At 44.1% G+C, this 20,428-nt stretch overlaps 1 protein-coding gene across 1 annotated transcript in view; it reads left to right on the top strand.

Annotated features, from left to right (window-relative positions):
• Nucleotides 1-20,057, top strand: part of Dchs2 (dachsous cadherin-related 2) — a 200,358-nt gene extending 180,301 nt beyond the window's left edge. The window contains exons 15-20 of the mRNA XM_048424743.3: nucleotides 373-584; nucleotides 2,588-2,739; nucleotides 9,212-9,342; nucleotides 11,522-11,808; nucleotides 13,187-13,319; nucleotides 15,782-20,057. Coding sequence (XP_048280700.3) covers nucleotides 373-584; nucleotides 2,588-2,739; nucleotides 9,212-9,342; nucleotides 11,522-11,808; nucleotides 13,187-13,319; nucleotides 15,782-18,393 — 3,527 coding nt within the window. The 3' untranslated portion in view covers nucleotides 18,394-20,057. The remainder of the gene's footprint in view (nucleotides 1-372; nucleotides 585-2,587; nucleotides 2,740-9,211; nucleotides 9,343-11,521; nucleotides 11,809-13,186; nucleotides 13,320-15,781) is intronic.
• The last annotated feature ends 371 nt before the right edge of the window (nucleotides 20,058-20,428 follow it).

The raw sequence follows: 20,428 nt of genomic DNA, 5'->3' as shown, positions 1-20,428 counted from the left end.
GGGGGGGCACGCATGCCTTAGCTGAGCTGAGGGCAAGAACCAACTTGCAAACCTTGTTCTCTGGTCTTCGCATGCACACATGCACAGCACGGCAATGCCTTCCCCCAGTGAGTGAATGAACAGATGGATTTTTAAAAAAAGAAATGTTCAAGGTGTAAATAAATGTAAATATGAAGAGCAAAGGGTGGTTTAAGAGAAAACTCCAAGGTTTTAGATAGTTGCCTATCAGTGTTGGAAATCTGAAAATATCCACAGATCCCAACTTTTTCCATAATGTCCCTGGTCAGAACACATGAGTTAATAATGCTTTGAGATATTTTAAAATAACATCATCATTTCTCTTTAATATTTCCTCCTTCGGAATAAAACCAGGAGAACTCACTGTAGAAGAGCCGCAGTTCCTTGATTTTGAAGTCAGGAGCGAAGCACAGCTCATCATTCTGGCTGAGAGCAATGGGCACAGAGCCTTCACCAAAGTAGCAGTTTCCATCCAGGATATGAATGATAATGCCCCACGCTTCACACAAAGTGTGTACAGAGCATCCGTCTCCGAAGGCCAGCTCTACAATGCTCTTGTCATACAGGTAACAGAAAGTGTATGCACGCGTGTGCATGTGTGTGCATGCGTGTGCATGTGTGTGTGTGTGTGTGTGTGATATCAATCAATGTATGTCAGAGTACCTATGACCTATTACCAAGAAGCAATCCAGTTTTCTCAATCTCCAGGATATGTTCAATGTTTTATGGGCTGATGAATCCTTAGACTGCAGAAACTCTTCTTCATTGATCCTGTGCTCAGTTCTCAGCCACCGGCTTCTCCAGGGACTCCCCGAACGCTAGTAAAGACTCTGTAGGTCACAAAACTGTCTTAAATCCCAGGTGAAGACAGACTCAGTGGAGCTCATTCCCTCGATGGTAACAGCTCAGGCTGAGGCTCCCAGAGTCACTTCTGTTCCTGTGTTGGCTAGGGTGCTGTTGCTCTGACAGCTACTCTGGTGATGTTAACCCAGTGAAGCTGTGTTGCTATCACGCTAATGAACTGAGACCCACCTGGAGAAGTCTGCTCTCTGTAAGATGTTTAAATACACAACTCCAGGGGACACAATGGTCTTTGTTCTTGCTTGGAAACTAGTTCCTTTTCCTGGAGTTCTCAAAGACTGCTGTGGCCCTTCTGTTCCACCGTGCTAGTTGGAATTACCTCCTGATAAGGTCCAGAGTATTCCTCACGGTCCTCAGCATCCTCTGAGAACTTGGGCAGAAGTTTGAAGACTGAGCTGAGAAGTAATTAGGAATAAAACTAGGGAATCAATATAGGAGACCAAGAGATGACAAGGGATGCAAGCTGGGGCAGAGTCACAGTAGATACAGAAAGCAAAAGTTAGGACAATTTACTAATTCAACATCTTGTTAAAACCTTGACTCCAGTGACACAACTGGTTTAGTGTTTGAAAGTCAGCCCAGAAGACCCTGTGATATATCTCTATGGGGAGTGATACAGACCTTTATTCTATTCTTAGCGCTACTTTGAAAACTCATCAAATAAACCATTGGGATAATTTATTGGGAGTAATCTAGGATTTGATTCACTTTTCAAAAGTCCCTTGAGTTAAAACTTCATTATAATATAAAAAAGTTTCTTGTTGACCTATTTTATAGACAATGCTTCAATCAATAAGAGGGCAATATGGACTCGGGAGTGGCTCATTAGAGAGAGCACCTGCTGTGTAAGTGTGAAAGTTGGAGCTCAAATCCCCAGGCGGCATGTCAAAGCAGACAGGTGTGGAGCTGCCCCATCCTCAGAAGGGGGAAGGCAGGGCATTCATGAGGCAACCAGGCTAGCGGACTCGGTGAACTCCAGGCTAAGGAGAGATTCTGCCCAAAGAAGTAAATGAAGACATCGAATGTCAACTTCTGGTCTCCACACACATACACACGCAAAAATCAAAAGTGAAGAAGAGAGATCAAGGGAAGAATCGCCATTCAATGTATGGAGTTTCCTGTAATTCATGCCCTCTTTCTCAAGCCAGCGAAAACTCATGGCAGAACTAGAAAGCTTCCAGTCAAGCCTATTAGGGGTCTCCAGAAAGCGCGCCAGTTGCACATAGTTATAGCTTGAGATGTGTGAATGACAACTGGAAATCTTTTAGATGAACGTGAGAACATTTTCTGTCCCATTATCCAGACCGTTAAAGTCAAATGCAAGTGTCAGCTGTCTGTTGGCGGGACTCAAAGCCAGTGCTTCTCAACCTGTCGGTCCCGACCCCTTTGGGGGTTGAATGACCCTTTCACAGGGGTTGCCTAAGACCACCAGGGAACACAGAAATTTGCATTATAGTTTATAACAGGTACCAAAGTGAAGTTATAAAGTTTATATTAACAAAATAATTTTGTGGTTGGGGATCACCACCCCATGGGAGACTGAATTAAAGGGTTGCAGCGCCGTTAGGAAGGTTGAGAACCGCTGTGTGTTTTTTTTTTTCAATGCATTTGATAATCTGTATTCTTTCCTAATGCATTTCTCTGAGAAGCAGGCTTGGATCACATTACAGGTTGAATCTTTTCTAATGGAAAAATTGATTTCTCACAGGTGTTTGCTACTGACTCGGATGGTGGATTGAACAGCTTGATCGAGTATTCCATCGTCTCTGGCAACCAAGCAGAAGCCTTCCAGATGGATGCGCTGAGCGGGGTGATAACAACAGGTTCTGTCCTGGATTACGAGTCCATCCACTCATACAGGTGCGTTCAAGGTTCTCTCTCATTGGAGAGTTCATCCTTTACTTTGTCTCGACGAATCCTTTGATACCCTACAGTCGACCTCCAGGCCCATTCCAGCAGTCTTAGAAATTATTTCCTGTTTTGAAAATGTGACTGGACTAGGTCGCAAACTGGATGTATCCTTGTAAGAACCGAGGGAGCGAGTTTCAAAAGACAGCACTGGTGCCGTGGGAGTGGAAATGCCCTCTGCAAAGTCTGTGCCACTGTTCCACAGAGAAGAAAAGAATTGCATGCCTTTTTGTAATTCTTCATTCTTTTTGTGTGTGAAGAGCACAGCCTTGTCACCAGGGCCCTTGTTGTGGCTTGGTCTAGCAGATGGACCTTATTGAAAGCTGACATTGCCATTAAAGATTGTGCTCTCAAGTCTGAGGGGTGCCAGCCTTCACAACAAGCATCTCTGCTGAGGGCCTGCTCAGTGACTGTAGGAGTCAGGGTTGGTAAAGTCCAGACTCCATACAGATTCTTACAGCATGTAACTCAATAAAGCGAAGGACTCTGAAAAACCCCAAATGGCCACAAATGGGTATTCCTCAAAGAATGGTGGCACAGCCATTGAAAAGAACACCCGGAAACCGATTTCTAAAACCAGGTCAGCGACAGGGCAGGGATCTAGGGCCTCTTATTCAAAGAATCGAAATGAAAGTCGACACAGTTGCGAAAGTACCCAGCAAGCTTATTTAAAGCAAATCATAGAAAATGTCAGAATACGGCTGAGGGGGTGGCTCAGTGGTTAAGAGAACAGGCTGTTCTTGCAGAGAACCCGGGTTCCATTCCCAGCCCTCCGATAGAAGCTCACAAGCATCTGTAATTCTGGTTCAGAACTAGGGCTGGGTAGTGGTCCAGATCCTCTTACAGCCCCTGAGGGAGCGTGGGCATGCAAATGGTGCACACACATGCAGGAAAAATAACCACACAAATAAAACAAATAATTTAAAAAAAATAATAGGGGCTAGAGAGATGGCTCAGCAGTTAGGAGTACTAATGGCCCTTGGGAATTGAACCCAAATCCTCTGGAAGAGCCATTAGCACTCTTGAATTGAATGGGTTCAATTCCCAGCATCCACATGGTACCTCACAACCATCTGTAACTCCAGGAACCAAGGAAAACAGACATACATACTGGCAGAACACCAATGCACATAAAAATAATTAATTTATTAAAAGAGGAAAAGGGCAGAATGCATTGCACAGGAGAAGCCCCCCTCCCCCACCCGGGTGAAAGGAGGTCCCAAGGGTCGTGACTGTTGTTGAGAGCTTCTTATGGGGTTTAAGAGAAAGAAGGGCTTGATTTCTAAAGGGGCACAGTGAGGGTGGATCTCAGCTTTGATTGATAAATTAGATCCTATAACATTTATGGTCTGTACATACCCATTTCCATGGCACATCTGATTTGACTCCTGTGCCCGCCCAAACATGCATAGGCATTAGGTGGTCAGTAGCCGATTCTCCCTTAAAGTGTACAGGAGACACAACTGTGCCTTATGGAACAAGCTCCCCAAACCAGTTCAGGCTGGATCAGCCCTTCAAATCATACACTGTGAATATATTTGTATAGATACTGGGCGAGCTCGTCTGTTGTGGGGGCAGACAAAGACAGTCTAGAGATGGACGTATGTGTAGCAGGTGTGTGCATGGGGGGGAAGCAAGGTTTCTGGACATGTGTGTTTGGAGAGGGGTGTGTGTGTGTGTGTGTGTGTAAAGGAGCTAGGCTGCCAAGTGCATGATCGAAACAGAGGCATGCACACAGACAGCACACCAAGAACAGGACAGATTACTGAATATTCCCCGTGCTTCCTACCTCGAGCATGTGTAGGAAATGACAAGGAACACCCTAGTGTTTATGCAGCATAACCATCTGAGAAAGGGAACATTCTTTTATTTAAAACACTTCTCAGAGAAGCTCTTAGTCTTGCTTGTCTTCAGAGAGACCATATCAGTGTGCGGTAGAACAAAGTCTGTCTTTCTTGTTTATGTTTGGTTTACGTTGTAATAGTATTTTTGTGGTTTTCCCTCCAAAAGCCTAAACGTGTGTTATAATAGTTGCTCCTTATCCATGATGGATGTGTTCTGAGATTCTCACTCAAGACCTGTAACTTACTATTGAACCCTATATATATATGTATCACTTTGTTTCTAAATGTCATGCAGTGTTGCCCTACAGTACCAGAGTTAATCTCTGTTTCCTAGTTTTGTGCCCTGGGGGCTCCTTTGTATCACTAACCCTGTGATCTGAAGGAGCTAATAATTAACTCAAGAATTACCTGAATAGAACACCGCTCTATAGCAGGTGATTTAGATGGCTAGTAAGTTAATAATGGTTGGGTGATACGTATAGCGTGGATACACTGGACAGAAAAGCAATTGACATTCTGGGGAGGAAAAAGTACAGTGGTGGGAAGTGTCACCAACACAGTAAAAATTGTAGCTATTTAAAGCTTATGGCTTGTTTATTTCTAGAATTTTCCATTAATACTTTTGGATGGTGGTTGGCCATGAATAATTAAAACATTGGAAAAAAACAAAACAAAACATGGATGCAGGGTGTGGCCTCCATGTTTCATTTAATTCTTGTAACCCTCTCATAAGGAAGTTAAGGCAGGTATTTTATGGATTAACAGTGCAAGTTACAACGGGTGGCTTATTCTGGGTTGCAATACTATTTGAGGATCAAATTTAGTGCTTCTGAACCTCAGGCACACAGTTTCTGCCATACGAGCTACAGAATTAAGGCAAAAAATGAGTACAAAACACTGTGTCAATATTCAAGATGGCTTTCATTTTCATGAAGAAAATACAATATATTTGTGTCAAACCCTGAAAGCTGGATTGAGTGAAATATTTTACTGGGAGAACTGGACTAATTAACCATCCCAAAACCCTTCCATTTCTGAAAGGTTGATTAAATGTCTTGTTGCTTTTTTAATTTACTATATTTCAAAATATTGCTTCAGCAGTATTTTTAAAAATTTTAAATCTTATCCTAACTTAGCAGTTAGGAAATTGTTTTGTAATATTTTAATGTAATTGCTAAAATTATTATGCTTAATGTATAAATATTCTTCTCTTGCCTCATTGTTGCCACAGTAATTTAAAGCACGGATCACTTCCCCTCCACAGGTGGCTGTTGGTAAATGTCAGCTTGATTTCTCTTTCACTGATCCCAGAGATTTCAGAGATGTGGATAATCTGGAGGTCCCAGGAACTAAGAACTTTCCAATTGTGAAGGTTTTCTGTTACAGAATTCTTACTCAATGGAGTTTAGTTAGCAATTAAATCAAACGTTTTTTAACTTTTTCCTATTTGCGTCATGTTCCCAACATTTAAATTAGTCCTAATACTCAAAAGGGCCTTTCTCCAACTCCCCATGAATATATTAACTCCAAACTGTGAGAAGCAAAAGCCTAGAGTTGACTGCCCCTCCTCTGCCATAGAAGTAAATTCCCTGGGCCCTTGTATATCTGCAGAGGCTGACAGCCATATATACACCTGTGTGTGCTTATGCATGCGTGTGTGCGTGTGTGCGCACGTGTGTTTGTGTGTGATGGTATAGAGGTTAAAAAATATCTTTCTGACTTTGAAAGGCATTGTTGTTTTATGTTCTGAAATCTGTTTGATTCTGAAACCTTGTGCGACCTTTATTGTAGGCTATTTTCCCCTTTCTCTGTAGAACAGTTTGGGATTTCCTCTTTGCTTATCATTACATTGTTTTTAATTTTGGACATTAATTTTTACGTGTGTGTGTGTGTGTGTGTGTGTGTGTGTGTGTGTTTGCTGTGTGTACACGTGCCATAGCATGAGAGTGGAACTGAGAGGACCACCCGTGTAGCGGATTTTCCCTCTCTTCTTTATGGGTCAGAGGGACTGAATTCAACTCGCTGGGGTTGCTGGGAAAGGAGTTTTCTCTCCTCGCCGAGCCACTTCACTCACCCTCCTCACAGTCTCTAATGTGGGTCTCTTTTTGAACTGAATAAATTCTTTCTGAATGAGGGACCCTTTCTTTCTATCCTCAGACATGATCTCATTGTGTGTTTCTTCCCTTTGCCCGTTTCTTTCCTTGTTTATCTCAATTATTGTTTTAGTTTTGGTGTTTGCCACTTTGAGTGGTTGCTATGGATCCTATTGGATGAGTGCTCAGTAGACACTGGCCCCTTTGAGGTCTTAGACTTCTTGTTTGTTAGTTATCTTTTAGTTTACTTCTCTGGGATGCTTCCTACGCATCAAACAAGAGACTGAAAAGAATTAATGATCATGGAAGAAAGACTTTGTGTAAGATAGGAACATATGATTGCACACATACACATGGATCTATTTAATACATATTTATAATGCAAATCAAGTAATAAACCAAACATGTTTAATAATTGGGGTGGAAGGTAATTTTTAGTATTATATCTTTGACTATCTTCTCATCTCTGGCCTCCTCCCACACGCTTCCCCATATCCACCATGGCATCTTGTATCTTCTCATCTCTTCTGCTTCCAACGTGTTCCCCATTTCCTGGGTTAGCCTTGGGGACTTGCGTATTTCTAAAAGTCCTAGCTGTCCCCTCAGTAGAAGTCAGGGAAGAGGAGACAGACTTGAGAGGCCATTTAACCATCTCTCACCAGAAATCCTAACACTTTTTTATATCCATTTCTGGTATTAGCTGATACTTTTATTTTTCAAAAAAATTCAGAAGGAACAGAAAATTTTCAGTAGACATATGAGATAAAGTGGAAAGAGAACTTTTTCGATATCTTCTGCCAAGAATGTCAGTATTTTAAGGAAAGGAAGCGAGATCTAATCTGGTCAAATGCCGCGTTTGAAGTGGACTATGGTGAGAGAAGCTTCCCACGCTGGGAGAACAGGAAAAGACGTTCTGGTCATAGGACGCCCAACGCTTAGAGAAAAAAATGGAAAAAAAAACCCCCTATGATTATGTGTTCTGTATATACAGCATTCAGAGGAAGGGGTCCATTAGGAGGAGCACAGATTCTGAGTTCAGCAAGACCTGAGATTGAATTCTGACTTTACCATTTAATAAACCTCTAACCATGGAAAAAACTTCAATAACTTTCAACAACCTTCATTAAAGAAAGTATTGAAGTAAGACATCCACCTGTTTTATACGAACTCACAGAAGAGACAGACAGGTCAACCCTCAGAAAGATAACTCTTAAACGGCAGAAAAATGTGCACTGTGCTGTGGTAAATGAAGAACTTTTAGATCTCGTGAGAATCACGGGACTTTACTGGAGATCTAAGCATCAAGAGGGCATCAGAGTATAAAGAATGTCCTTAAGAAGGAGATTCAAGGTGATGTTTAAATAGCTGTTCAGGTTTTCCAACTACTAATTGTTTTATTCAGGTGCTTGTGAGGTAGGGAGAGCCTGAGAGCCGGTGCCTGCAGAGGCCAAATGACGTCAGAGGTGGTTGTGGGCCACAAGGTGTGGGTGTTGGGAACTGGACTTGGATCTTCTGCAAGGGACGTTTACACCGTTAGCTTCCCCACACCATCTCTCAAGCCCTACGGATGCAAACCATAAACAACATTTCGGGTAAATGGGTCCAGAGACTGGCTATCACAGGCACACGCTTCTCTATGTTTAGTACAGGAAATCTCATACATTTCTGGATTTAGTACTAAACATCTCAAGTCCCAACTTGCCTAGGCTTCACTGGTCATGAAAACATTGAGTTTTCCGTGTTAGGTCCTAGATTTCAGCAGGGTGTTTGATCACTCTTACCTGAGACTCTGATGATAGGGACAGAATAGATCAAACACTGATCCAAGGGACACTGAGGACATCAGCTGACCAAGCTTACAACTAGAGCATGCTTGAAAAGTAGCAAGAGAAAGGGAGTAGTCGGGGCCAGCAGCAGTTGCTCTAGCTTGGGTGGTAGAACAACTCCCTGTAGCCCCAGCCCAGTGAGATTAAATCGCATTGTGTGCGTTCCTTCAGAACCCACTCTTTCCTCTGCAGTCTGAGCACATCACAGAGCAGACACTCCATCATGGCAGCAAGCTCTCCCAAGTCTGTAGTGTTGATTGGTCTGAAACTTGGATCTGAAAACTATCCATATCTAGCCATCATTTTGACGGCATGTTTTGATTGTCCAACTAGATGGAAATAAGTAGCAATCCCCCTGCAGTAGGATGGGCACCAATGTGGGTGCCTGTACTGCTTAGATTATTCCTAGTAGAATTTCAAAGTCCGTCTCCAAGAAATTATGTGGCAGTCTGCTGGCGTTTGTTCCCAAAGCTTGTCAAAAAATACATACATTTCAAGCCACCATTCCCGTGAGATGAATTGTAAGTGATGCCGTTTAGAAAAGGCCACGGGAGAAATAAAAGCCAGTGAATTCACATAAAAAATGAAACTAGATTTGATATTGATTTTTTTTATACTTCCTAGATGGCTCATAACGTTCCTTGATTCTTTTCCCAAACAGCTTGATTGTGCAGGCCACAGACACAGGGGTGCCCAGGCTTTCGGCTACGACTCTCGTTGAGATCCAGGTGATCGACATAAACGACAACGCCCCGGTCTTTCTCCCCTCGGAAGCAATAGAGATTGCAGAAGGTAAGTGTGCCAACTTGGAGCCAACTTTTAATTAACGTGTGCATTTTATTTTACAACCGGATGTTGCACTAAGCATTGGTTCTCTACAGCTGGGCAAACCAGATCATTTCCCCTTCATTTTATTCACTACACAATGGAAGGGTCATAAGGAAAATATCAAATGTCATTGGATGTAAATCATAAAACTGAATTTGCATTTCGATGGGCTTGAGACTGAGTCCCTCACCTCAATCATTCTTTACAGTGTGCTCGTGTGCAGAGCGATATTCTTGAGACACTAAATGTACTCCAGACAGAAGCCCTTGTTGCCGCTGTAATAATCTCTTGACCTTTCTGAGCACTGATGCCGTTAGGCCCATGCTTTGTTGGTCTTGGAAGGATGCTCATGGCAATGACGAAGTGAACAGGATAATGTGCAGAGTCAAAACGTTCCCCTAGCATAACCCCGCCTTCAGCATGAGTGCCACACCACTGGTTGAGACTAAACACAATGGGTTTCGTGCTGGACTGACTGAGTCATTTGATGTGCAATGACTCCACAGTCTGGGAACCCAAAGTTGTCCCTCGGTGAATGACTCCACTAGTAAAGCCAACTTATCCCCCTATAGACAAAGCTGGACATGGTGGTGGCCTCTGTTCCTCTGCTTTCTCTTTTCCTACCCAAGCCTTTCCTGAAACAGTGTGAACATCTTACTGTCTTTGCTTTCTAAACAGATTATACCAACTCCTTCCCATAGAAACCTCTACATACAGGGACATCTATAAGTATTATTCTCTACAAACAAAACATATTTCAGGTTTATCGCTCAGTTTTTATATCTTCATTGGATTTGATGGCTGTGTCCTGTTCCTGGACCCATAAATCGATGTTAAAATACATCAACACGACTGGTGTGAATCTGTCATGAGAACAAATGACATGAATTGAAATCTACTGACTGGGGTAAGAGCTTAGAACTCGCCAAGAATTCTTCCCCAGGAATGAAGAGTGAAAATTATGTATCCTATATGCAGTGGAACAATTCTGAATGTCTTGGACGAGACTTTCCGCCTGCACCAGACTAGGCTCTTGGAAATGAAGTTCCTTTCACAAGTGGGTTAGGTAGGGAGCCCAGTGGCGCGTGAGACACGGGGCATGTCATGTGTTCAGGGAGGATTTTTTCGTGAGTAATAGTGCCTTAGAAAATAGTAAACTTACCTCCCTCGCTACCCTGGGAATACTTTGTTTTCCCTTAGCTCTGGGAATTTTAATTTTGAGAAATTTAAAGCAATGCCTGTTATTATCAAAGAAATATTTCTTTCTTTCTTTTCTGTTTCCCCCCCCTAAAGAGTAAGAACTAAATCTGGCATCTGTACCTAAATATTTTTATTCAGCTCTGGTCTGCTTGCAAAGTTAATTATTTGAATAAATTCTTTGAGTAATGTCCTTTTTCTCCCCTACACTCCTGAGAGTGTCTGCTCAGACATAGGAACAATGGTGTGGGACAATGGTCTATAGTCTGTCAATTATATATTAAATAAATGCTGATTGGCCAGTAGCCAGGCAGGAAGCATAGGCGGGACAACCAGACAGGAAGTAGATGTGGGTCAATGAGAACAGGAGAATTTTGGGAAGAAGAAAGTACATTCCTCTGCAGTTTTGACCCAGCTACAGAGGAAGCAAGATGTGACTGCCTCGCCAAATAAAGTTCAGAGCCACGTGGCTAACACAGATAAGAATAATGGGCTAATATAAGTTATAAGAGTTAATAAGAAGCCTGAGCTAATGGGCCAATCAGTTTATAACTAATGTAGACCTCTGTGTGACTTATTTGGGACTTAATGATTGTGGGAACCAGGTAGGACAGAAAACTCAGTTAACGCTGTATACCACAGGAAAGCCTTCAGAATGGCTTCTGAATCTGGAATGTGCTGTAGGCGTACAGTGGAAAACTGTAATATAAATCTGGAGCCTGCATCCTCAATTTTCTCCTCTGTGGTAGATTTTCACTTTTATTGGACTGGTAAATTCTTCTGTGTTTTGATTTAGCCTGTAATGAGCTTTACATGAGAAATCATGCCAGAAAAAAAAACGAAAATCATTTTAGATTTAAAATAAAAATACTTGGATTGCATGATTGAAGCAATGTCTTTTGATGATGAATTTAATGGAAACTGACATTGGTCCTGATGATTGCAGATTCTTTGCCTGGTGTAATTGTGGCTCGGGTATCCGTTCATGATGCGGACTTGAATCCCACTTTCACCTTCAGTTTTGTCAAAGGGAGCAACTCCGGAGCCAAGTTTGCTATCCATCGGGACACAGGAGTGGTGGTGCTGGCGCAAACACTGGATTTTGAAGAGGTTGCTGAATACGAACTGATTGTCCACGTTTCTGATTCAGGACACCACACAGAGGGTTCCCTTATCATCCGTGTGCTGGATGTGAATGACAACCCTCCAGTGTTTTCTCAAGACATCTATCAGGTAGAGAGAGGGAAAACTGGAAAGAATGGGGAATGGGACTGAGAAAGGGCTGAGAAGTTAAAAGCCCTGCCTGTTCTTCCCGAGGACTTGAGTCTCTTCCCCGCACTCATGTGGGAACTCCCAACCTTCTTTAACTCCAGATCCGGGGACTCTGATCCTCTTTGAACTCGACAGACACCAGGCATGTGCATGGGGACAGATGGACATGCAGACCAAACACCCATATACATAAACTAAAATAGATAATAAGAGTGAGTGATGTCAGCCTTCCACCGCTGACGATCTGGTCTAGGCTATCAATCCTCACGATTGTTCATCCTGAGTTATTGCTGCAGGCTTACCTATCATATTGTAGACTAGAAATCAGCTGGAGTTACGTGGCTCGTTTATTTCAGTTTACCGAGTATGCGGACCACGAGCCTGTTCTGTGTTCTCCCTTGTGTGTGTGGAGTTGGAGTTCAGGTGTTCGCAACACTTGAAATTGGCCCTGGATTTTTTTAGGCCACAGAGAAGATGAGATCATTTGCACGATCTGACAAAGTCTTGGATAGGATCATTCTTTGGATTAACATGTTACACGGATGGTGAGCCAATGCAGGAAGATTTTAGATTTTAGGGCAGACTCTGTGTTAACACAGTCAGGACAGAGACTGGAAATGTATCCCAGCAGTCCACAATGAAGCCAAGGAAAGAAGATGAACTTGAGAGCTTTATCTAAGTAACCATCCTCCCTGACGCCTTGCTTGAAGGATATAGTTAAGACATACGTAACAATGAATATGAAGTTAGTGATTGCACTACCTTCTGTCATTCAGAAAAAACAATCTATAAATAAAACGTTTCCTAGTAAGAACCAGAATGAGTGAAATTAAAACTGTTTTCTGAACCCAGGGACTATTAACATAATCACTTCGATGCTTTATACATCAACAGGCCTGTCTTAGTCATTGTTCTGTTGCTGTGAAGAGATCCCATGACCACGGCAACACTCATAAAGGAAAAAATTTAACTGGGTCTAGCTTACAGGTTCAGAGGTTTAGTCTACTCTCATCACGGTGGGACACCCTGGCAGCGTGCAGGCAGACTTGGTGCTGGAAACGGAGCTGAAATTTCTACATCCGGATCCATAGGCAGCAGAAGAGGAAGTGTCACACTTTGACCAACAAGGCCACCCCTACTCCATCAAGGCCACGCCTCCCAGTAGTACCTCTCCCTATGAGCCTGTGGGGGTCATTTTCATCAAACCACCAGGAGGCCTATGAAAAGCAGATCGGGTAGTTTCTTGAGTCGAAACTAAAGGCATGATGTCAGGTTCCACCCCTACTCCGGAGGATAAGATACTTACAAGCACGATGCCTTTTTCCTTTTTTGTCCTCAGGTCACAGTTCCTGAAGTAGCACCCGCAGGGTCCTCTGTGCTGACCCTGTCTGCCATAGACATAGAGAGCAGTGAGGACATTTCCTACAGGATCCTCTCGTCCTCGGAGGGCTTTGCCGTTGATCCCAGGAACGGTGAGTTACCGACAGTAACTTTAGGGCATCATCAGTGACAACAGAGAAAGGAGGAATCATCCACTGTTAGTGTTTCTAAGGCAGTCTTCCCCCACTCCTCCCACTCACTGCAGTTGTGGACACTGCTTTCTTTCCTACCTGCAGTGGAAATGCCAGTTTCTCAGGGGCTAGAACACAAAGGGCTCTGGTTAAATGCCGCTCAACAGGAAGAAATGCAGAGACACCCCACCACCACCACCACCCATAGAGTGACACCCACGTTCTTGTGTCCCACCAACAGGGCTTAGGAAGCTGTTCTGTGGCTCAGCGAGAATCAAAATGTCTAAAGAATCAGTTCATGAATGAGAGCTTCGTACAGAGTGCAGAAACTGTTTACCCAGCGCAAAAGTATCCAGCAATAGTGCCCAACGCTCAATGGAGATAGGAATAATTTAAAAAGAGGCAACACTTAGTGTCAGTCTCTACCAAATACGAGCCGTGGCAGTGTTCTGCTTCATTTGGTGTCCTCCGTGGTCCTTTGTGCTTTTATCAGAGAGCTCAGCTGTGCTGTGCCATGTACTCAAATGTTTAGACAGGGCACGAGGGGCCTTACCAGTGAACAAGCACTGAATGTGGAGCTCAATAAAGAGCACTAATCAGGAGCATGGTGTCTAGAGGGCACACTCTTGGGAAGAAAAGGAGCACGGCATCGCACTGTGGTCTCAGCTCTGCACACTGCAGTTTCCTTTTCAACTGCGAGGCGAGTTTAAAATGAGATGCAAAGAAGAATTTAGGTCCAAAGCATCAGAAGAAGACTCACTGGGTGCTTGTGGCAAGAGAATACAAATGCTACACAGCTGTAGCTGTGTCTGCGGTGTAAGTGTCAGCGTGTTAGGGGCGTCACTATCCCACTGTCTACACAGCTGTAGGTGTGCGTGCGGTGTAAGTGTCAGCGTGTTAGGGACGTCACAGTTCCTTCTGTCTACACAACTGTGGGTGTACGTGCGGTGTAAGTGTAAGAATGTTAGGGACGTCATTGTCCCCTTTCTCTCTCAGTCTGTTCTTCTCATCCCATGAAAGTCCAGACACCAGCACCTGCTGTCCTGGCTCAGCCTGTGCGATGCAGACCCCTGAGCCTTTCATTAGCAGCAGGACTGTGGCCTGATGAGTATTATGCACAAATATTGCTGCAGTGTTGATTAGAATGTTTTGAGTTAGCAATTGCTATCAAGTCTGTCTAGTTCATGTGCAATGATCAATGAAATGTGGCATTTAAACCTCATCGTTATACATTTAATTTTAGTAATCACACTTAAAAACACTTTAGTAAAAATGCCATGTGTACACACTTGTAAATGTCATGTATTTCTATGTTTACCAAATTAAGAGAAGTTTGATATATTACATCATGTAGGAAAATGCCACTTGTTGAATTAACCCCTGATCTTGAGAAAAGATATCTTTATAATTAAGCCCTCCACAATAACATTCCACTGCTTTCATTTGGCTGGAGTTATTCCCCGAGTAATTCCTCATTTGTATGTGTTCCGAGGCGGGAAGCATGTGTGTGTGTGTGTGTGTGTGTGTGTGTGTGTCTGTGTATGTATGTGCATGTGTGCATGTCTGTGTTTGTGGTGTGTGGGTGTATCTGTGTGTGTTTATGTATGTGCATGTGTCTGTGTGTTTGTGTGTGACATGTGTATGGTATGTATGTGTTTGTGTGTGTGCATGTGCGTGTGATGTATGAGTGTGTATGTGATGTGTGTGTGTGTGGTGTATATATGTGTGGTATGAGTGTGTGTTGTGTGTGCATGTGTATGTGTGGTGTATGTGTGCAAAGTGTGTGTGCGGTGTGTATAGTGTGTGTAGTGTGTTTGTGTGTGCATATGTGTGTGGTGTGTGTTTGTGTGGTGTGTGTGTGCATGTGTGTGTGTGTGTTGCCAGGCACACTTGAGTGGTTGAATATTCCAGCTATTTCATATTTATTTTCTTCTGAGAGAAGATCTCATTGTATTTTCTAGTCTAGTCTCAAACTCTCAGTCCTTCTACCTCAACTTCCCAAGTGTCAGGATTATAGGCATGTACTCCCTTACACAGTTCAGAATAGTTACCTTATTCTGAATCGTAGAATAGTGAATAGTAGAATATCACTGTACATATTTTTATAGATAATGGGATAAAATAAAAATATATGAGACAAGAGTGTACTTTCTTTTAAAAAATAATGTAACAACTTACTATACAGAAATAAAATCCAAGAAAAATGTAGCAAAGGCAGTCTCAAGGAGCACATTTAATTGTAACTTGTGATTAGCTTTGAAACTTTTACATAACTATAATAATTTTGAAATTGATCTGCGCTGTTTGTAATGTCACACGTCCAGCAAAGAGCAAGGCATATGTGCACACCCACTAAGTGTTTGCTAGCTCAGGAGATCCTGAGCAGTGAGTTCACAGCTTTGACATGTGCTCTCATTTTGCAGGGACTGTGTTTGCTACTGGTTCTCTATTGCTTCTGAATAAAATATCAACGCTTCGATTTCTCGTGGAAGCCAGCGACGGCGGAACTCCCTCGCTGAGGGCTCTGACGCTCGTGGAGATAGAAATACAAGATGTGAACAGCTGTGCTCCTGAGTTTACGGTGGGGCACTACAATCTCAGTTTGAGGGAGGATGCGCCCCCTGGAGGCACCCTCATGACGTTTACAACCCTCGACTGTGACTACACTTTTGAAAACACACACACTGAGTATTCCATCATCAGTGGCGACTTAGACAACTCCTTCCACATTGAAACCGGCCTCCTTCCTTCGGAATATCCCCATCAGCAGGGCGGGGCTCTTGTGTTGCTTCGTGCTCTGGACAGAGAAGCCAGGGCCAGCCACAAGCTCGTCATTCTGGCCTCTGACCGCGGCTGCCCTCCTCTGAGTTCCACAACTGTCGTAGCAATAGAAGTCATGGATGTCAATGACAACGCGCCCTCCTTCCGCAGCCGGCAGTACCGAGCCCACGTCAAGGAAAGCACCCCTGTCGGGAGTCACATCACTGTGGTGTCGGCAGAGGACCAGGACGTGGGCTCCCATGCGGAAATCAGCTATGACATCATCTCTGGAAACGAGAAGGGACACTTTTACTTAGAAGAGAGAACTGGGGTTCTTTTTTTGGTGAAACCTCTGGATTACGAGGAGACGACAGCATTCACTTTAACTGTCCAAGCTGCTGATAAGGACGAGACACACGTCTCTTTCGCCGCTGTGCGCGTCAGTGTGTTAGATGACAATGACCACGCCCCTCAGTTTACGTCCCCCACCCTGACCTGCGCTGCTCCTGAAAACCTGCCTGCCCCTTCCATCGTGTGTTCTGTCCATGCCCTGGATTTTGACGCGGGGCCTTACGGAGAAGTGACTTACTCTATTTCCTCGCCCTGCCTAGTCACACGTGGGATTCACCCCCATCAGGATCTCTTTGTCATTGACCCTTTAACGGGGGACATTCGAGCTAAGCAGACGCTGGACTACGAGAGTGTTACCAAGTATTGCCTCGTGGTTCAGGCCAAAGACAGAGGTGGCGCCGCAGCTTCCCTGGAGGTCTGGGTGGAAGTCGAAGGGATGGATGAGTTTGAACCCATCTTTACTCAAGACCAGTACTATTTCAGTCTCCCGGAGGACGGTCAAGGACAGCAGCTGATTGGCAGAGTGGAAGCCTCAGACGCGGACGACGGCGTCGATGGGGTCGTTCTTTACTCCCTCAGAACTCCATCCCTTCTCTTTTCAGTAAACAAAACGAGCGGCAATGTTTATTGGATTGGAGCCCCTTTCCTACTAAACAGTCAGCTCAGCAAAGAAGACACCCTGGAGCTGAGAATAACTGCCCACAGCCCCAAGCCCAGCTCCAAGTCCGCTTCCTGCACGGTGTTTGTGAATGGCTCTTTGCCATCTGAAGGACATCACAGAGCAGTGTTTGCCCACAGTTTCTCCATCAGCCTTGCGGTCTCCTTTTTCGTGTTCCTCCTACTTGTCTGTACTCTACTCGGACTGATTTTAAGACATAAGCCCAACAACCCACTACCCAGTTATGAGGAGAAGACACTGTCATCCCCGCAGGATGATCCCCGATTGACAGGGGCTCCAGGCAAGCTCCAGGCTGGGCAGCAGACCCTGGAGTATGGGGACGTGGCAGGGTCTGGCGGAGCTATGCCTGCTGAATGGTTGAACTTCTTGAGTGTCATGGAGAAAGACATCATCCCCCTGTACAGGCATTCACATTCCAGCGGGCACTGCTCTGTGGATGGAGAGACGGCAGAAGATAAAGAAATCCAGAGGATAAATGAGCAACCTTATAGAAAGGACTCGGATTCTGTACTGAGTGACCGCGGGTCCAGGGTGCCAGACTCGGGCATCCCCAGGGACTCGGATCAGCTTTCCTGCCTGTCAGGAGAGACAGATGTGATGGCTGGGACTGAGGGGATGGAAGTCAGTCCAGTGTTTGAGGGAGGAGAGGAAGGGGAAGGCTGTGAGGCCATCTATGTTCAAAGTAACGGATTGTTCCAGAAAAGAGAGGCCAAAGCAGGTGTTTTGGCTGATAGCAGGAAAGAGTCTGCCTCTTCAGTTAGTCAGGAAGGAAGGTATGCATCTCTTTCCCCTCAGGCAGCGTCTGCTGATGGTGCCAGAGATAGCTACGCCTGGGATTACTTCCTCAGTTGGGAACCCAAGTTCCAGCACCTCGCGTCGGTGTTTAATGACCTTGCCAGACTAAAGGACGAACATTTGCAGAGGCTTGGCGTTCCAAAAGACACATCTTTTGTTTTCCCACCCCCTTTGATAACAGCGGTAGCACAGCCTGGGATTAAGGCTGTTCCCCCGCGAATGCCAGCCATCACCCTGGGTCAGGCTCTCCATAAACTGCCCCGATCGCCCCTCCCCTACTATGGAGATTCTCTACCAGAAGCCATGTCGCCCAGCTTCTCGCCATCTCTTTCCCTGCTGACGATGCCGACTCCTGCCAGGTCCGCCGCGTTGCCAGGCGGAGAATCTGTAGGAACACACAGACGTGGCGCAGGCCGTGAACTGAAATCTGACGACGAAGTCCAAATGTAGTGAGGTTGTGGTGTTGATTCAGCTCTTGGCAGAGACAGACAAAAAGACACAAGCAAGTCCGGGAGGAGGGGTTTGTGCTTACCAAGCATCGGGGAATCTCGTGTAGACAGCGCTTGTGAAATCTCGCCCATTTTTCAGTTTCTCGAAATTCTTCCCGCCTTAATGAGAAGTCATTTCGTCTTTTAGACTTTTTGAGTTGCTCTCAGGACACACATTTGTAGACATTCACTAGTCAGTTTTGTTATTCCTGTTTTCTGTTTATTTGTTTTAATGTTTAGAATTTATGATTGAGTATTCATCAGAGATTATGACTGGAATTTTTCATGACTCTGGGTTGATATGGCCCAATAAGAATTCTTGATTGAATGAAGCAGAAAGGACGTTTTTGATGTACGGTTGAAATGAACAGGACGATGCTTAGGCATCCGTCTGTCGCCAGAGACATGTTATCTCGGCCTTTTCTACAAAATGGTACCCCCTGACTGTTCTGTCCACATAAGAGACTTTGAAGATTAATTTATAGAAATTACTTCATTTTATTTTCTTCGACATATAGTAACTTTGTGTATGAGATAATTTATCTAGTCAATGCCCATTTTTAAAGTTTGTGTAGATGAAATTGTGTTACTAGCTAATTATAAATTTCATAGAGTAATTTAGCAGTATATTTTTAAATGAAGTTTTTTATATATGAAAGTTTCTATTATTAAAGTTAAGGGTGGGTGTCAGAAGTCTTTCTTCCATTTACTTATCATTACTTTGTTGTTACCTGGGACAGTTCCGCAACAGGGTACGAAGAATTCTGCTTTACACAGTCAGAAGCCCACCTGATCTACTGAGAAAATTACCCAGACGCATTAGAGACTTCACACGGGTGCTTACATGAAGTGCCACACTGCTCTCTGACGGACCAACAGGGCATCAGAGATGCTTTTCCCTGTTAGGAGGCTGAGTGCACCCCGAAGACCATGATCTACAAGTCATCCTCCCGTGGGATGGGGTAGGGTGGGAGGACCACAGCCAGGCTTTGGGATCACCTTCTAGGAATTCCAGTGAGAAGTCTTTCAGCTCTGGAAGTAGTTCTTTTACTGATTGTTTCCATGCAGACCACCTGTGGAACTAGGGGAGGCAATTTGCATTTGCTTAAAACCATTTCAGGTGCAGCTTGATAGCTGACTGGATAGGTCAGTAGTTCAATGGCTGCCAATGCTGATAGAATATATATCTTCTTGCTGACTCAAATCCAGAGCGTGTGTCTAAAGCCCATTAGTAACCAGTAAGTGCGAGGGCCATGAAGGATTTGGATAAGCTGGAATTCACATTGTATTGCTGGAAATCACATGTAGGCCATTTAAATATTATAGCACCGATTCATGTCTCTCCTTATCTCTGGGGCATCTGAAGAAGAAATTTAATGACTTTTGCTAAAAGACAAAAAGAAAATGCACAAAACTATAATAATTTCACTGTGCCAATGGGTTGTCTCTTGACTGTTTTCAGCAGAGCGTGGTTGGTGATAGGAATGCACTCATCGTGTTTTCTTTATCTAATTACATGTGAAAGCTTTACTTTGTGGCAGAATTTGTGTGTTAACCATGAATGCCTTGTTTTTAAATGGGTTATCCACTTACTTAGGCATCTAACCTTTTCCTAAGTTTCTCACCTTTGATGACTCTGTGGGCATTTCCCCCCTTGCTATTTCATAGGAAACATGAAAGACATGTAGAGCTCTCTGTACCAACATTTAGCAGATCTTTAATTGATGACTTTATTAATCCCGTTGCTAGCACTGCCGCACCACTGAGGGACAGCCACAAGTCGAGTGGAGGGAAAGACGTCAAGATGGCTGAAGATGGCGGGGAAGAGCCTCCTCAGGATTCCATGTCGGCCTTGACGTCAAGATGGCTGAAGATGGCGGGGAAGAGCCTCCTCAGGATTCCATGTCGGCCCTTTAAACCAGAGTGCTCTTTCCTAAGTAAACAATACAACTTCAACTGTCTTCCTTCAAGTCGAGTATTAAGCTCCCTCATCTGTT

This window comes from Myodes glareolus, chromosome 20 (assembly GCF_982192425.1).
Source record: "Myodes glareolus chromosome 20, mMyoGla1.1, whole genome shotgun sequence".
NCBI classification, from domain to species: Eukaryota; Metazoa; Chordata; class Mammalia; order Rodentia; family Cricetidae; genus Myodes; species Myodes glareolus.
Note: the sequence above shows the minus strand (reverse complement) of the source record. Positions and strands in the feature narration are given on the sequence as shown.